The sequence below is a fragment of the Zeus faber genome, assembly GCF_960531495.2.
Source record: "Zeus faber genome assembly, chromosome: 17".
Classification (NCBI taxonomy): domain Eukaryota; kingdom Metazoa; phylum Chordata; class Actinopteri; order Zeiformes; family Zeidae; genus Zeus; species Zeus faber.
In genome coordinates this window covers 8,675,243-8,693,982 of record NC_137204.1, presented here as the reverse complement: position 1 = coordinate 8,693,982, position 18,740 = coordinate 8,675,243, and the positions used below count along the sequence as shown (strand labels likewise).

Here is an 18,740-nt window from a genome sequence, read left to right as displayed (position 1 = left end):
TGAGGTTTGACGAGTCACTCAGTATGGAGTCGTTCAATTTTGATACGGGTGGTGTAATGCATGGTGAGTGAGGGAGGATTTACTGAACAGGATTTACTGATCTGTATATACATAATTGCCTATTCCATATGCATAAGCATATTCCCTCTATCTATTCCATTTTATTTTCTGAACCTTTTAAGTATTCGACTTACTGTATTACGTTTTAGGAGTCAGTTAGTTGGTCTTTTAGAAATAAATATTTCCTAGGACATATTGTGTGTTATCACCGCATTACATGCATTACGTTGCATTACATTTTACTGCATATATGTATGAAAGTATGTATATGTATGTGACGAATAAACCCCTTGAATATTGAATCTTGAATCTTGAACAATAAAGATTCAAGATTTTTATTTGTCACATACATACACATACTTTCATACATTTATGCAGTGAAATTAAATAAATAAACGAGAGTCAGAAGAGTGGATTTGGCGCCAAATGCCTAGACCTTCTTTGCCTGACTTTAATTTAGTCCTCTGTAATTATTTTCGGTTTGTGAGTCCAAATGTGCTCGCCCTCGCCTTTAACCAGAGTGACTCCAGACTCCCGAGTCATTTAAAAGATTTGTTCGCTATGAGCGAAATCGCTTGTGCGTCTTGCATTCTTGCATTCAGTTCTACGTGTCTGTGGCGTTTTGTGACGTTTTTAGCGCGTGGAAGGATGGTGTTTTTTCAGTGTAAAAAGTGTGCCGTGGCAATAAAAAAAAAGATTGTGAAACGTTGCCTTAATGAAGTGTCATCTACCTCTGTCTGCAGGACCCAGTTCAGAACGCTGCGGCAGGCCATCATCGACATGGTGCTGGCCACAGAGATGACCAGACACTTTGAGCACGTCAACAAGTTCGTCAACAGTATCAACAAGCCAATGGCCGCCATCGAAGAATCAAGCTCAAATGTAAGACTTTCGTTAGTCCCATTTGTTAAAGTACGTGTGTGTGAATTATAATTAAATACATTCACTAGGTGCTGTGTGTAGATTTTGGATGTACTATTTTGCATCCGAAGAACTATATGACTTGAGAAAGATCCATCAGAAATGTTCCTTTCTCCAGCTTGTCCAAGGACACATATTTGATGCACATAAAGTAACATTCTGGGGCAATAATCCGAAAGCCCTTGTCCTAAGGTCGTTATGACGGCCTTGGTGTTAGTACATGGTCCAACGTTATGGTAGTAGAGCACTGTTGTATGCATTGCGGCGCTGTCTACTATAGTTTCCACATACAGTATATCGCCCCTAATCAAATATGCATACACACAGAGTGAGAGCAGTGACTGTGAAGGACAAGACGGCATCAGGAACTCTCCGGAGAACCGCTTGCTGATAAAGAGGATGATGATCAAGTGCGCTGACGTGTGCAACCCCTGCAGACCCCTGGAGCTCTGCATCGAGTGGGCCGGACGCATCTCAGAGGAGTACTTTGCACAGGTACGGCGTTCCGGCGCCCCTGGAGCTGTTCGGGAAAAAGGGCGATGGATTTCAATTGAAAGACGGAATGTGTCGATAGTGGGGGTCACGATGTCACCTGCCCTGCTGTGTTTTCCCTGCAGACGGATGAAGAGAAGAGACAGGGGCTGCCCGTGGTGATGCCAGTTTTTGATCGAAACACATGCAGCGTGCCCAAATCTCAGCTCTCCTTCATAGACTACTTCATCACAGACATGTTTGACGCCTGGGACGGTGAGAAACAATCTTTTCTGTGGTTGTTATGCCCTCTTAACATGTGTTTGTACTTGATGACATTTAGATAGGAGTCCAGAGTTTAGCCTGACTCTTCTTCATCAACTAGTGATTCTTCTCCTCTGATTATATTATCTTATATGGTCCTTCCTTTTCTTTTTGTTACTCAATTTTTTTATTATTCGTGTGAGCCATAGACACTCACTTAACATTGTATTAAAACACCTGTACACCTACTTATTCATGCAGATATCTAAAATAAACCAACCACTGCAATGCATGAAATCATGCAGATATGGGTCAGCAGCTTCAGTTAATGTTCACGTTAACTTCAAAAATGTGACCTCAGTGTTTTTCACCGTGGCATAATTGTTGGTGCCAGGCGGGCTGGTTTGAGTTTTTCTGTAACTGCTGATCTCCTGGGATTTTCACGCACAACAGTCTCTAGAGTTTCCTCAGAATGGTAATGTTGAAAAACAAAAAAAAAATCCAGTGAGCGGTGGGTTTGCAGACGGAAACGCCTTGTGGATGAGAGAGGTCAATGGAGAATGGCCAGACTGGTTTGAGCTGACAAACAGGCTATGGTAATTCAGATAACCACTCTGTACAATCATGGTGCGCAGAAAAAACATCTTAGAATGCACAACATGTGGAACCTTGAAGTGGATGGGCTACAGCAGCAGAAGGGTTCCACTACTGTCAGTCAAGAACAGGAAGCTGAGGCTGCAATGGGCACAGGATCACCAGAAATGGACAGTTGAGGACTGGAAAACTAAGCCTGGTCTGATGAATCTCATTTTCCCATGAGGCACACAGACAGTAGGATCAAAATTTGGCGGCAACAGCATGAATCCATGGAGTCCAGGCTGTCCAGGCTGGTGGTGGTGGTGTAATGGTGTGGGGAATATTTCTTTGCACACTTTGGGCCAGTTTGTAACAATCAATCATCACTTGAATGCCACAGCCTATCTGAGTATTGTTGCTGACCATGTGCATCCTTCACGGCCACAATTTATCATCGTCTAATGATACTTCCAGCATGATAATGCATCATGGCACAAAGTAAAAGTTGTCTCAAACTAGTTTCATGAACACGATAATGAGTTCAATGTTCTTCATTGGCCTTCCCAGTTACCGGATCTAAATCCAATAGAACACCTTTGGGATGTGGTTGAATGGGATAGTCGCAGCATGAATGCGCAGCTGACAAATCTGCAGTAATTGTGTGATGCAATCATATCAACATGGACCAGAATCTCAAAGGAATGTCTCCAACATTTTGTGGAATCCATGCCAAGATGAATTTAGGCTGTTTTGAGAGCAAAGGGAGGGGCTGGTTGGGTTAGTTGGTTGGTTGGTTGGTTGGCGGGTTGGTTGGTTGGTTGACTGGTGTATTGGTTGATGGGTTGGTTGGTTGGTTAGTTGGTTGGTTAGTTGGTTGGTTGGTTGGTTGGTTGGTTGGTTGGTGGGTTGGTGGGTTGGTGGGTTAGTTGTTGAGTTGGTTGGTGGGTTGGGGGTTGATTGTTGGGTTGGTTGATTGTTGGGTTGGTTGATGGGTGTGTTGGTTGGTTGGTGACTTGGTTGGTGGATTGGTGGGTTGGTTGATTGGTTCGTTGGTTGGTGGGTTGGTTGGTGGGTTGGTTGATTGGCTGGTTGGTTGGTTGGTTGGTTGGTTGGTTGGTTGATTGGTAGATTGTTGTGTTGGTTGGTGGGTTTGTTGGTTGCTTGGTGTGTTGGTTGGTTAGTTGGTGGGTTGGTTGGGGTGTTGGTTGGTTGATGGGTTGGTTGGTTGGTGGGTTGGTTGATTTGTGTGTGGGATGGGGGGTTGATTAGTTGGTTGATTGTTTGGCTGGTTAATTGGTGTGTTGGTTGGATGGTGGCTTGGTTGGTTGGTTGGTAAATAATTATATATGTGTTATTTGATAGTTTTAATAGTATTTTATTACATTGACTTTGCTATTATTCTACAATGTAGAAAATAATAGAAATAAACAAAAACCCCTGAATGACTAGTTTTGTCGAAACTTTTTCTTGGTACTGTTTATATATAGCGTTGGATAGATGAGTTTAAAGAAAGGAAAGAGGGGGATGAGTAGAATAGAGATGGGTCACTTTGAAGCCAAAAGCCCCCGAGTGTTTCCTTCATTTCTTCGCCCCAAGAGGGAACTTGTTTACGGTCAAGACACCTGTGATGTAATGGAAAAATGGAAATGGCACTGGGATAAATGAGAATTTCTGGGGAAAGGAGATGAGGGGGGGTGGGGGGGTGTAGGGGATAAAAGAAGACAGTTATTGGGGGTTCAGAATTCACTTGCTTACAAATAAACACAAACTCACACATGCAAGCACTTAGAATTTGCCGGGTTATTACGGGGGTCACGGTCGGCAATACGGGTCACGGGTTCGGAGTACATACTGTACACATGCACAAGGCCAAAAGATGTGTGCACGTGTTTGTGTGTCCGTGGGCTAGCGTGAGAAACTTTACATTACCCAGCTGCCCTTACATGTGGGAGTCACATGACAGTATACACAACATTAGCCACTGTTCATAAACTAAAAGCACAAATAGCAGCAAATATTTGTATATGTTTATTACAACTTTTTTCTTGTTTCTTATTCATTTTTTTCAGGTTTATTTTATTGCTTTTTGTTCATTTTTAGGTTCATATTAATTGTTTGTCATTAGGTTATTTTATATTATATACATTTTTACTGTCTGTTGTTTATTGCTCAGTTCATTTTATATTGTTTCAACTTGGGTAATGTAGTGTATGGAAATGTATTGTATAGACATAGTAAGAGAAATATAATTATATATATAAGACGTTATATTAATTAACATTTAATTCATTGTTTCATTTTTAGGTTAATTGTATATTCAATTTTTTCTGCCTTCTAGTTAATTCTTAGGTTTATTGCATATGGACATTTTTTTATTTCTATTTTTATTCTTATTACTTTATTATATTATTATTATTAGCGATGAATAAACTAATAAATGAACGAATGAAGCAACGATCTGTCTATCTTTCTAAATACACACAAATTCTAACTTGTCTAAACGTATGTCAGCTTTGTCCATTTTTGATATGAGCTGCTGTGACACTGCAATTTCGCTCCAGGGATGGATAAACAAACATACCAACAAATGAAGGAACGATCAATCTATCCAAATACACACACACAAACTAACTGTAAAACTAACTGCCTCCCTGTACCCTGTGTTTCTCTCATAGCCTTCGCCAGCCTTCCCGGACTCATGGAGCACCTTTCCGAAAACTATAAGTACTGGAAAAACTTGGATGAAATGAAGTGTAGGAGCTTGCGTCCACCCCCTCCACCGTGACCTGCTCTCCCTTTCCTATTTCCATACCTGCCATCCTTCTGCCCTACTCACAGCAGGAGGGAAACCAAATCAAAGAAAAACTGCCATGCAAGGAATCTCTTCTGCTATGTTTGTATGGAACTTCATGCCTTCCCATGGGTAGGCATGGGATGGCTCAGAGCACGAAAGAGCCAAAGAGCATTCCCGAGGACTGGAATACAGGTTCAATATCACATGCGCAACCGATGGAGAACAGGCATTTGAAACGGAGCTTTCAAAGCCCCTAACCTTCCCAAACACTGTTATCCTCACTTTTTTATGTATCATAATACACTTTATGTATCATTATGGCCGCCTATATACATTCTCTGGACCTTGTGGCCCCACGTGACAATCTGTACCAGACAAGAGCAAATAGAACACGCTAGAAAACAACTGCACTTTAGCTGATGGATAATGAATATTTGTCATATTTTCTGTGTTATTTCTGTTTAAACGTGTTTTAAGTCTTTTTGTATGTAGAATAAGTGGTTACCAAAGCTGGAGGCACTCTGAGTAAAGCAGTGGTTAATAACATATATTGAGGATATTGCCTCTATTTTTCTCGATACAGCAATGAAAATAATCCACCGCACCAATTTATAAAAGTGCTTCTGTCCCATTGAGGCACTATATATTTGTTATACAAGTACGACAAACGAAACATTTCAAAACAAACTGAAAAGAAACACGTTTTGTGTGGGATTTTAAAATGGAACATTTTTGTAACAAATTCAAATTTCCCCACATGTAAATAAGAATCTTTATATTAGTATCAAAATCAATAAGTCTGGGGATACATTAATGTAAAACCATAAGGAGAAGGAGAAGACTCTGGGCAAGCATTGATGGTTCATTTTTATTATTTCACTTTTGAAAATGGATCGCTATTAAGGTATTTTAACTTTAAATTGCAGGGCCTCTCACTCTTGTCGTCTTTCCGCAGCTTGATGCTTTCAGAGCGGTTCCTGTCATTAACTGCCAACATCTGCTTTTTTTCTGGGAATGGCTGTCCCTTTTTTTAATGTTTGTTTTTGTCTCTATCTGGTGGCAAAACGGTGGAACTGCAGGGAAAACGTTGGGTGGGGGTGGTTGAAGGAACAAACGTTTTTGAGAGTATTAAGCAAAGGCACAGAGAGCCTCTGACAGGTGCCTTACTCTTAACCAGTCACTCAAATGTTTTCTTTTTAGTTGAAACAGTGTTGAGCCGCTCAAAGCCACGGGACAAAGCCATAGACCTACATGTATTTACTCCAGAGTTCAAAATATCTGCTTTGTGTTTTTTGTTCAGTTTTTTGTTTTTTTCCATGTACATATTGGTCATTTTCGAAGATATAAGAAGGAAGAATAGGCTATGTATCCATTTGTTTCAGGAGCTGATGGATTCCATTTATGATCATTTCGAATGCTTCTTATTTGCATCCATGTCCATGTATTTATATATATTTTTTAAATATCTAATTGCCTTAACATCCTCATGTGTCAAAGTGTCAGACTCACTATCATCGCAAAACACTGTAAAAATATATATTTGGATCTGTTGGTTATTAGAGAGATCAAGCCGGGCCGAAAAAGAATATAGCTCAGAGTTTTAACGGTTCAGTTTAGATGTGTGACAATTCATTTAATTGTGTTGTTGGTGTGTATTCCAATAACTCTCACACTGACCTAACTATTTCCATCCTGCGGACAGAGAAGAAATGTGCCACAAACTCTGAATGTTCCAGATCGCTTCATCATGTTAGGACTTACTGACAGGATTTCAGTGATAACTCAAGTACTATTTAATTTACCTTATTCTAATTCTCACATGCTGACACACATACACATCATGCCTTTTCTTTTTTAAGTTCAAAACACCTCTATCATTCTCACCATTATGTTTTGTACAATTTTAGAGTAGAATAAAAATATTTCTGCTCAGTGGAAATGAATGCGATATATGAATTATATTTTTAAGATATATTAACTGGTCACAAATAGTGTAACGTTTGTTTTTGAAGAGAGCAGCGACATCTTTGAATCCTTCGGCCACCATTCATTCCTGTGTTTGCTTAACTCTAGTTTTCTGACGTGCTATTTTGATGTTCCCCGTCCAAAACTCTTTAAAGTGTATGTGTGGAAAAAGCATTAAAACTTTATTGAAATAGATGCGACTTGACTGACAACAGCTTTTATTTGTCATTATCTATTAAATAAATCATTGCAAATACATGGTTGTAAATTCACATAACAAGATAACATTTTCATAACCATTTTCAACCTTGACCCAGACAATATTAAAGCCACTTCTTATTACAACCAATCCAGTGTAAACAGACATACATTAAACTACAAATTGTAGCATACATTATACAACATATTTACAATATACATTACACCCTTTCATTAAGTTTCACTTTGTTGATGAAGTGAAACTTCAACTTAAGATGAACATTTTGATTTTTTTATCAACACAGAACAAAAAGAACGTAAACCACTGTGCATGTAATTAACCTCCACTCCAACAGGGACATTAATTGATATCACAAGGAACCAGTGTGGATATGCTGATGGCCTGTACATCAAGGTGTGATTAAGTAAATATGCTTATGGGGCTATGCAATAGTAGCACAGTATGGTGGAATCTGTATCTCAATCTCATTTTGTTTGTAAACCAAAAGAAACCTCAAATGCTTGAAGTAGCTTCTTTCTCATCTTTCCCTTCACTTCCCTTCTATTGCATTATAACTTGTTTTCTTTGAAAAACTCCTACAACAAAGCATCCCACTCCTAACGTTAATGAAAGTATTTCTTGTTGCTTGATAGCAGCCTCTGGTGGAGATAGTTATGTTAAATGAAATGAAAAAATGTATATTATAATAATATCATATCATTCAAAAGCCAAATAAACAACAACAATTAGAATCAGAATAAATGAAAATGGCCTTGGTCGAAGAACTGTTGTATAAAAACAATATGGCACCCAGAGCGGTGCTGTTATACCGTATATCAGCACAGTGGTGATAAAAAGCAAAGAAACAGCATTCGTCTGGTACGATATTGCTTAATTATTTGTCATTTCAGTCACATTATTAGTCCGATCATACATAACAAAATAACCAAGCTCAAACAAATAAACAAATAAATAAATTAACAAAAGCAACTGAAGCATCTCCACCATGCCAGGGAGACATAACCTTATCGTATAAGGTTATGGGAATTAAAACCAAAAATAAAGTAAGTATAAGGCATCTGCAAGTCATTTAGACGGGGAATAGAAGTAAACTGTTCGTCCTTCAAAAGCAGTACAAAGACAAAAGAGCTCCTTTTTTTTCAGAAATGCTTAAAATACCGAGTGTCCAAGGCCATCGTTGTCCTCCAGTTTCTTGAACAGTGCCAGGCTTCGAAGGTGTGACTGCCTCTCTCGATTCTTCCACAAAATCAGCAGGTGGTCCGTGGAGCATGTCACCAAACCCATCTCCCCAAAACTCAAAAACATCTGTTAAGAGGGTTAAGTGTAATTATTTCTTTGAGGTAACGCAGCACCTGCACCACCTCTCTATATGACGATGGATGGATATATACAGAGCCGGTTCTGAGCATAGGCAGTCGCCTGGGGCACAACCAGCAACAAGTTAACGTCTCGGCGTCCTTCTCTGTCCGCATCCTCCCTGCACAGAACAACCCAGAACCCGCCCTCTCATCACCTCAGCCAATCACCCTCTTTTCTGGACACCTCGCCCCAACAAAGCAAACAACACAAAACCACCCACCGATCAACTGGACCCCTGGAACCCCTTCCTCCCATTCAAACAGATTTCCATCCCACCTTGCCAGGGTCGGGCCAATCACAACTGTTTATCTAATATCTAATAATAGGGTTTGAGACGATGACGATGCGGAGGAGAGCCGTTGACGCACCTTATCAAGATGGTCATTGCGACAGTATTGAACAAAGTGGACGGTTTATTTTCTCTAAAAAGCTTTCGTTGATAAGAAAGATGTGTTTTCCGTACTTCCAACAGGATTTGTTAAAAGTGTACTTTACCAACTCCCTTGCTCAGTGCTACGTCACACGTTTTGTTGCTGTAGGTCTATCCAATGCCCTGACTGGTTGTAGGTCTATCCAATGCCCTGACTGGTTGTAGGTCTATCCAATTGCATGCTGAGACATTTTGGTCTGCGCCCCTTGGTAACGCACCATGGAAATTGAAAATTAACTCAGAGATTTCAGACTAATACGCATTTGTGAATTGGTCTGGCGATGGCAGGCTAGGAATACAGGTTTCTGAAACTTAATTTCTTCCTGGGGGAGGATCCCCAGACCCCCCTACTAATGCTTTGTCAATGGGGTTGAGTTGGACTGAGGTGAGGTGGCAGCATCGGAGGTCAGGTTGGGTGGAGTTTGGGCGGTGAGGTATGAAGTGTGTAAGGGAGGGTGGATGCACCTATAAGGAATTTTGTGGCATGTGCACGCTGCGGGGCCTAAGGGGCGCACCTTCTACAGATCTCACCTAGGGCTCCAAAAAGGTTAGAGCCGGCCCTGGATGGATGGATGGATGGATGGGTGGATGTATGTCTCCCTACCTGGACGGCGCCAGAGTGTCCGATCAGATCGCCCGTCAGCTCCAGGGTCCTGACGCTGGGAAGCTCCATGATCTTCTTGGTGGGAGGCACGGGCGCCTTGCCAGAGCGCCCAAAGGACCACATCCCAAAGAAGCCTCAAGGGAGAATGAACAAGAGTTGTGCTATTTACTGTACATGCAAAAACACAATTATAACACTGTAAAAAGTATAATCACTTTATATTGTATTTTATTTTTATTTTATATTCTATAGACAGTTAAGCTTTTTTTATGGTAATCGTCTGCAGAGAAACCGACAAATTGAATTACTGGTTTGTCGCATTATTACTACTGGACTTGTAGATAGGTACCAAGGCAAATACACTTCAGTTCTGAAAGGGTTTTGGAAGATAAAACAAAAAATGTATTAGAATTAGTTTGACTCAGAACTTTACCCGGTGAGGCGGGTTCTGCAGGCAGAGGCAGGTCCTGCATCTCCCACATTCTCAAACTGCCATCTTCAGAACAGGACATAAGCTCGCTACAAAATAGGCGAGATACACAACACCGGCAATTAAACAGACTAAATAAAGCATAAAATAGGGCACCCTTTTATTTTCAGCCATTTCCAAGCCTACTAGGATACTGATCACCGGACTGAAACGTGGTGGGAGTCACCTGTCGGAGAGCAGCATGGTGTGCAGGATGTTGGAGTCGTGGGCGACCCTCCTGTAGGCCACCACAGCCTTGGTCCAAACACTGTACACGTACAGGCCGCTGCCCACCGCCGCCAGGATCAGCTGAAAAAAAAAAAAAGCACACGCACGCTCAGCCGGCGGCCTGCGGGCCAAATGTCATCGCCCCCGTCTTAATTCAAAGGTTAGTGATGAAATGAGGCATAGCTCGCGGAGCTGGTTCCATCGGACCTGACGGCGCAACATGCTTCCACGCCCTTATATGGGATGACCTATTTCAAGCAGTCAATCAAGCTCCACTCTTTCATCCAATGGGGCGATTCGAGCTCATCACGCCTACATTTCTAGCTCACTAAGTATGTCCCTGTTTGCTGTGCACCTCGTCGGGAGTGATGAGCAGTAGAATCCAGATGTCAACCTTAAATACTTAATAAATGCTAATTAATTACAGATCATTTTAAAGAAAATCAATGTCCATCAGAACTGTAGCTACATTCATTTCAGAAATACCTGTAGGGATTAAAGTACCAAAAACCAACAGTCATATGATATTACGGAAGCAGTGTGCGTTTATAAAAACAGAGAGAATAGTATCACGAAATGTATTGGTTAATTTTAAGCTATTTTGTAAATTGATAAAGAACAATTAGAACAATATGAAGGTGGTTTTTGCATTTTCTTTTTCATTTGTTTTACCAGTGTAGCTCCACCCTCTACAATGAAAATTTAAAGTTGAATAGCCCTGCTCTATCTAATTATGTTAAACTATAAATAATTATATTAATAATATACTAATAACATACTAATAATTATATTATCTGTTATCTTCATATCATGAGCCGCACATCTTTGGCCTCTCAGCACACCTTGCCATTGGTGGTCAGGTGCTGGATGGACATTTCGCTGGGCTTGGGAGCGGTCAATCGGATTTCCGATTGGGTGTCGGCCTGAGACTCCTCCCACAGGATGTGCTCGTAGGCCAGGATATTCCAGTCGGTGGAGTCCCACAAGATCAGCTCCCCCACGTGGGAGCCGCTGGCAAACAAGCCATCTGAGAACAGACACAGCCGCCGTCAAACCGGGGTCGTATGGATGGATCATGTCACGAAGCCTGGTTCCTTTTTTCAGACTTACCGTCCACCAAAATGAGAGCTCTGATGTTGTCTTGGTGATCGGACAGGCATCGCATCTCTGCCATGGACAGTGAGAAGTCCGTAGACACGGTCAGCCTGTATATGACTGCGAAGAATACAACATTTCCTTAAAAGTCACTGAGAGCCTGGTGTATTTCTAAGCCTCTTCAAATTGTTTCTATCCAGCACTAGCGGTTGAGTAACGGCAGGGCAGATGAGGAGAGTCCTCTTACCGATCTCTTTATCCATCGCTGCTGCAATGCAGTTCTTAGGCAACTCGATCATGGAAGTTATCCCTGTGAAGTTTCAAAATACAACATTAATACAAATTCAAATAGAATGCATTTTGGAACTTTAGTTTGGTTTCCATGGTCCTTTCCTGTTTCCCGCTGGTTTACTACTCTGCAACATCACCCTCTCCTACTTCATCCTCCATATTGAGAGCCAAAGTAAGCTGATAAAACTGAAGAGCAACACTGACTGAATTGAAGCAGGTGTGAAATACGTCGAGGACTGACTGACGAACATTATGTCTCCTTAGATTCTTAGGGAAATTTAAGAGTTAAGCTACATGTCCGTTTGTTTCTGCGTCTCTAAATTGCATTGGATTGTTGTTAAATGCATCTTAACAGTGAATAAAATACTCATCAGCTTCCAGGAAAGTATGAACAAGGTGAAGCCGTGTTTGGACAACATCATCAACTACAAAATTTTAATACATGTTTAATACAATTTCCATGGAGACTATCATAAACCTACAGAATTTTTCATGGCTGCGATTACTTGACGATATTATTAAAGTAACAAATAACAGCCCCCTGAAACTAATTTTGATCCTGGGTTTCATCATAAACATGCTAATATTGAATAATTAAAAAAATATAATATATCATGATAAATAATTCAATAATAATGATACAATAAACTTATCATTAATTTACATTTTGAAAGAAGACAATATGTTACCATCACAGCATTATTTTGGATTAAGAATATCAACCTAACAGTAATTATCATTGTTTAAAAGAATGAAATATAATAAAATGTGAAAGAATCACAGACTTAAGGTGTTCTGACCGGTATCGCTTTGGTTGTGCCTCTGACACTGCAGCTGAAAGTCCTTGTTCCACACACACAACTCCGCGGCACCGGAGACCCACACACACAGGCGCTCCAGTACCAGCAAACACTGGAGAGAGAGAGAGCGAGAGATATACAGTATATACCAATACACACACACACACACACACACACACACACACACACACACACACACACACACACACACACGAAAAGTAGCCCCTAAAAAAACATCATCAAAGAAATAAATTAGCATGTGGATAATTAGGCTCAATCTATGAGCTTGAGGAGACAATTAGTGTCCTTATTCCAAATTATGAATAAATGGCAGAGCAAATCTTAGATACCAGTTGTAATAAGTGTGTCACTTTCACATCACATGTAATTTGTGCTGCCAATACAAACATAATTGCTCATTTTTTTAAGGTTCGTAAGAAACAACATAAGAAAAAAAGATTTTTATCCAGATTTAAGATATGCTCTTGTATTGGGTCAATAACAACGCATTGTAATATTGTTTAACATTTGAACTCAACTAAAAACACTGCCCACGGGTTGTGTTTTGTTTTCCATTGGTACTTTAAATGGTGTTTCCTGCACATTCAATCAATCATATCAGGGATCATTCTGGCATCACAAAATGAGACAAATTTTCAAGGACTTCACGCAAAACAAATATAACTGATTTTCAATGTGATCGTCATTCAAAAAAAATGTAATATAATCTTAGTCTCATTGTCTATTATTGATGTTTACAAATGGCGTCGTTCTCTCGGAAAGATATATAAAAATAAAATTTAAAAAAACTCTTTGGATTGGTTTGGACGATTCACGCAAGTCACCCAAATTGAAGTGAAAAAAAGCGACATTCGCGTCATAATCCAATTCATTTTCAGACCTGTCTGAATCATATTCAAGACATTTAAGAAATTTTAAGGCCTAAAATTCAGATTATTGGGGTTTAGACTTTTTAGAATATTCAGGACTGGCCAAAACCCTGTATATATTATTAATCTCAGGGTCATCAAAGTGTCTATTTCCAACGATGCTGGATTAAATTTACATTTCCATAGAATAATCGATGTCGTTGAAGCCATTATGGAAAAAATTGTATTACGTTACTTACAAAATGAACGAGAAAACCTGGGGGGATATTACAGGTTTTCAACTATTGTGTTTATTTCAAGGACTTTTGAAGCACTTCAGTACAAAAGTGGCTATTTACAAGGTATTCCAGTACTTCAATATCTGAGGACGAAATTCAAGCACTTCAAGAAACCTGGTTAAAACCCTGTCATACATAGACCACTTGTACATTTTTATTAAAAAAAAAAAAATAATAATGGTCATTTAAGTTTTGTAAAATGGAGAATTACTACCTTTACTGAGGACTGGAGATCCGAAATGGTCTGTACCCTGTTTCCAGTGTCCGGATCCCACAGCTGGGTGGAAACATTTAGGAGAATTCAACGAAGAGTGCGACATTAAGTGTATTTTGTGTGTGTTTCGATTTAAGGATACGCTGAGGGTGCGGTCTGAGGAGGCGCTGATGAGCGACGTGTGAGTCGCGTCCTCCGTCGTGCAGGTCAGAGTGGTAAGCGCGGTAATCTGCTGGGAATGACCCCGCAACTCCAGCAGCTTCTCCCCCGTCTGAGCACACGCACACACAAATATGAAGAATCAGAATGTGTTTGTTGTGCCAGGTGGCGGGAATTTGTCATGGTGAGGATCATTACAAATAAATAATAGTAATAATAATAATAATAATAATAATAATAATGCAATTAAATAAAGTAGAAATAAAATGAAAATAGAAATAGCCAAATATATACAAATAGCCGAAAAAAATACAAAACACAAAGTCAAATATATAAAAAGAAATATATATAAAGAAATATACAGAATATACAAACAATAAAATAAATCAAGCGCTGGTGTTGCGTTCATGTACTGCTTTTACAATTAAATAACTACCTCCACATTCCACACAAAAATCAGACCATCGTCTCCCGCTGAGGCACACCTGGAAAGGGAAAAAAAAAAAAATCGAATTATAAACTATTACATTCATGAGACAAAACAATATTACATATTGATCTGCAATAATTCAACATCATGTTTGGAATAGCAGTACCTTACTAAAACATTAACTTGTTCATACAGAAGTATGCGTTTACTGTCAATTTATTGGTTTATAGACTTATTGCCAACATTTTGTTTACTGTCAGGTTTATTATCACCATTTCTATCTTAAATTCATCTTTCTGGTTCATTGTTAATTTCATAATTTATTGTACGAGACAGTATTTTTTATTTAAGTTTTATTATATATTTTATTGTTTTTCTGATACTCTTTTGGTCATATGCATTGTTTATCATTAGGTTTAGTGTACAGTATATTGCCATATATTTATTGTGTAGGTCTAGGATTATTAATTCAACTTAACATTTTATATAGCTTTGTTATTATAGTTTAGTATTATTTTTCATTATATATTTTTCCATATATTGCCATTTTATTTTTTTGATTTTGACAGTATCGTGTTATTATTTTGCTTCTGTTTTGACAATTCACCACTATGAAAGTATCTACCAACCTACCTACCTATCCATCTATCCATCTACCTACCTATCTATCTACAGCTCTGCCCAATACATTTGGGTTTTCCAGGCCTAATATACAGAAATTTGACTCCGCAGCAATCAAAAAAAAAAAAAAAAAAAAAGTCTCTTTTTCGGTGATGAATCATTTAGAGCTTAAAACACGTCCGTCCTGCCTGCTTCAGTGTGTCCACCCACTCTCTGACCCTGTAGCCTTGACACCGATCCCGATTCTAAACCCCACTCCCCACAAGATGAGAGGATAGAGAAAAAGAGATTACACGAAAAGAGAAAGGAACCGTCTAGGATACATTCCCAGACTTCAAAAGCAATCTGGAGGGAATGTTCTGGCCTTTGGCCCCGGCCTGCGGCGAGGACTTGACCCAGAGGGAGGGGGGCGGGTTATTACTGGAGGAGACCAAGCGTGAAGCCCAGTCGGTCACCCCCACACACACACTCACACACACATAAACACAACACGCACACACTTAACTGGGCTACAAATCCCAATCTGAACACTTATGCATACCCACTGTACCGTCGCATGCTTCCACTATTTGTTCAGAGAAGAGAGCTGGTGCAAATAGTCATGTCTTTGGGAAGAATTATACAGAGTCTGGGGTGGTACTGTATTGTTCCAGAGTCCGCGCGCGCATGCGCGCGCACACACACACACACACACACACACACACACACACACACACACACACACACACACTAGTGATGATTGGGCTCTTGTCATGCTCTGGAAGCTTGCTGTGGCAGAGGATCTTCTGTCCATCACGGGGGGATGGAGAACCAGAACAACGAGACAGGGAGTGGAGTCTGTCGGCATGGAGTGGAGTGGGGTGGGGTGGAGTGGAGTGGGGTGGAGTGGAGTGGGGTGGGGTGGGGTGGAGTGGGGCGGCTTACCTGAAGTCATCAATCTGCACCAGGAATCGAACAATGTCAAAATGTCCCTTCAGCACCTGCAGCTCAGTGAACCAGTTTTGGGGCTGTTCCTCTCCGATGCACAGCACTGGGCTCTTCTACAGGACAGGACACACACACACACACACGCACACACGCACACACACACACACACACACACACACACACACACACACACACAGTTCGTTCTGCCATTACAAAAAATAAATTCAAGGACTTTCAAGTTATTTTTTTAAGCACTATTGCTTTTCATTTTCAAGGAAAAGGATATTCATTCATTTAAATACACTATGATCTCATTGTCTATTAGTTATATTAGTATATCTGATATTGACATCTATATACCCATATCTATATATAATGTCAATATTATCTGGTTATGTTTATTACGCTACGATTTGAATAACAAAACCAGGGGGAATATCACAGGTTTTCAATAATCTGGGTTTTTTTCCCAAAGACGTTTCAAGCTCTTCAGCAAAAAGGGGGCTATTTTCAAAGTATTCCAGTACTTGCAATTCACTTCAAGCACCTCGAGGACATAGTAAGAACACACACGGGCGGGCGGACGGACGAACGGACGGACAGACAGACAGACAGTAGACAGACAGACAGTAGACAGACAGACAGGCTGGCTGGCTAGCTAGCTGAGCTAGTGAGATGTAGGTTCATCAGAGAGAAGTGGCAAGCGCATGAAAAAGAGGTGGTAAATAAATAAAAACCCGGACAAACACACAGTCGCTTCCTGTATGAAATGGTTTAATCTCAAATACCTCGACGGCACCGTGCGACTCCCGGCCGCCGAGTATCCACCGCAACATGGCTCTTCAGACGACTCAGATGATGACGTCATTGAGTCCTGTCTGCGTGAGCTATTACGCAGCTGCTGTTCGTCGTCCGGCGGCGGCGTCAACAACCACGGCGCCGCCGTCCGCTCATGTGACTCAACACTACGGAAGCTTCGATGGGACCAAATTGGTCGTTTAACGAAGCTTGTTTTGTTTGGGCTTGTAGGATGCGGTGCGTCGTTTGACGACACGTTGATTGTTTCGTCATCTGGCGTTTCGTTCATCCTTGCGTTGTGATTACAGCATTAATGAGAACGAACTGCGTATAAAACACGAGTCTTCGTGTGGAGACCAGTAGTTATCGCTAGATGGCAGTGTATCACAATCCCATGAGAAGACCGAGATGCGTTGCCATAAAATGTAGGAAGTAATATATTTTATTAAAACGTTTATAATTATTATCATTATTATTATTATTATTATTGTAATTGTTATTATTGAGAATAATAATGTATTATTACTTATTTCTGTATATATTGTGAACTTGTATATCACACTGCTGCAAGGCCTGAATATTCCCTACTGAGGATCAATTAAGTACCATGTTAACGTGTCGTAATAATAACAATAATATTTATATCAACAGTAATAAGATAAGAATAAGAATTTCACCATAGGGGAAATTCAGAAAGTCATAGTAATTTAAAACGAAGTCATGCAACCTTCTGGCGTAATCATCAGCATACCAGTACAATGTTAATGCAACAATTCATCTTTGAATATCGCTTTCTTTTCTACATAATCTCCTTATTTACCACCTCATTTCCTCTCATGCTGTCCATTGTTTCTGCATGTTCACCTGCTTGTGTTTCCTCCACAGTTTGTTTATTTTATGACGTCTGTATGTGCATTTGTCCACATTTTAGGTAGCACAAAATTGTGTTGCAAGCGTGTGTGTGTGTGTGTGTGTACACACACACACACACACACACACACACAGACACACACACACACACACAAAGAGCATCTCTACCAATGCTCACCAGATTGAGACGACATGCAGTGTAGGGCCTGTGACCTTCATGGTGGCTCAGATCCGCGGCTGGCACTGATTTCTGATTTAGTGTCGATCCGCCGCGCTTGTCAGGGGCTGCAAGGTGCTTTCCATGCGGTAATAGAAAAGCTCAAGGGCAGCTACAGAAAGAAGAAGGGTTAGCGAGAGGGATTGGTCGAAGTGAAACAGTTGAGAACTGTGCGCGTGGGGTATTAAGCTCACATTCTGTTTATCTGTGCCCTCTATGCAGAGGGAACTGGGGTGAACTGGGCTGAGGTTCTAAAGAATGGGGGCGGGTATTGAGCCGCAGGGTGCTGTGTAGACTCTACACTAGTTCAGGAAGGCCAGCGGTGTCATCCATCGATGAGGGCTGTAGAGAGTGAGGTGAGAAAGTAGGATAAGACAAGGTGAGGATGTCTCAATGAACCTATCTACTCACAAATGTGGATGATGAATTATGCAAAATGTCACTGCTTGTTTTTTGTAATTGTAAGGAATTTTGGGGCTTGTGCTGAGGAAGAGAGCAAAGGGATGCCCTGGACAGCCTCCCCATTATCTTGCCTTATTTTGGACGGCAGTGGGACCTTAAACGAGACAAAGCAGTCAATGCCCATGTATTGAGAGCCACAAGCAAGCCATTGGATAGGGACGCCAATGTTGGATTTCCTTTCAAGATATACCAGGCAGGGGTGCTGGAACGAAGGGATAGGTCCCAAGGGTGGCACATTGTAGCACCATCAACGTGGATGAGTTCTCCAAACTCATAAAGAAACAGAAAGAAGAAAGAAAGAAAGAAAAGCTCTCTGGATAAAGACCA

The 18,740-nt window shown here is 40.6% G+C and overlaps 2 protein-coding genes across 3 annotated transcripts in view; one reads left to right on the top strand and one right to left on the bottom strand.

Annotated features, from left to right (window-relative positions):
• The window catches only part of pde8b (phosphodiesterase 8B), a gene marked incomplete at both ends in the record, with an annotated part of 35,187 nt that extends 30,110 nt beyond the window's left edge, over positions 1–5,077 (top strand). Inside the window, 4 exons of the mRNA XM_080017373.1 lie at positions 804–942; positions 1,309–1,476; positions 1,599–1,728; positions 4,968–5,077. Of these exons, the coding sequence (XP_079873499.1) occupies positions 804–942; positions 1,309–1,476; positions 1,599–1,728; positions 4,968–5,077 (547 nt within the window). The remainder of the gene's footprint in view (positions 1–803; positions 943–1,308; positions 1,477–1,598; positions 1,729–4,967) is intronic.
• Positions 5,078–7,252: 2,175 nt separating this feature from the next.
• wdr41 (WD repeat domain 41) lies at positions 7,253–16,976 on the bottom strand. 2 transcript variants are annotated; one of them, XM_080017420.1, is made up of 13 exons: positions 16,855–16,976; positions 16,064–16,179; positions 14,525–14,573; positions 14,072–14,200; positions 13,930–13,992; positions 12,548–12,659; positions 11,704–11,766; positions 11,472–11,576; positions 11,204–11,388; positions 10,321–10,442; positions 10,098–10,183; positions 9,665–9,798; positions 7,253–8,576 (listed from the first exon to the last, which is right to left on the bottom strand). In XM_080017420.1, exons 1-13 carry the CDS (start codon positions 16,900–16,902, stop codon positions 8,421–8,423), a joined length of 1,368 nt encoding a protein of 455 aa, XP_079873546.1. In that variant the 5' UTR covers positions 16,903–16,976; the 3' UTR covers positions 7,253–8,420. The 2 variants fall into 2 exon arrangements, with proteins under 2 accessions (XP_079873546.1, XP_079873547.1); XM_080017421.1 differs by lacking the exon at positions 7,253–8,576 and adding an exon at positions 8,596–8,748.
• Positions 16,977–18,740: the final 1,764 nt, after the last annotated feature.

Excerpts from the sequence above, each read along its gene's own strand:
- wdr41 (XM_080017420.1), bottom strand. The coding sequence starts at position 16,902 with ATGTTGCGGTGGATACTCGGCGGCCGGGAGTCGCACGGTGCCGTCGAG. Across the intron at positions 10,443-11,203 it reads ACCTGACCACCAATGGCAAG|CTGATCCTGGCGGCGGTGGG; the intron begins GTGTGCTGAGAG and ends TTTTTTTTTCAG. Across the intron at positions 9,799-10,097 it reads TGCAGAACCCGCCTCACCGG|GCTTCTTTGGGATGTGGTCC; the intron begins GTAAAGTTCTGA and ends TTCTCCCTTGAG.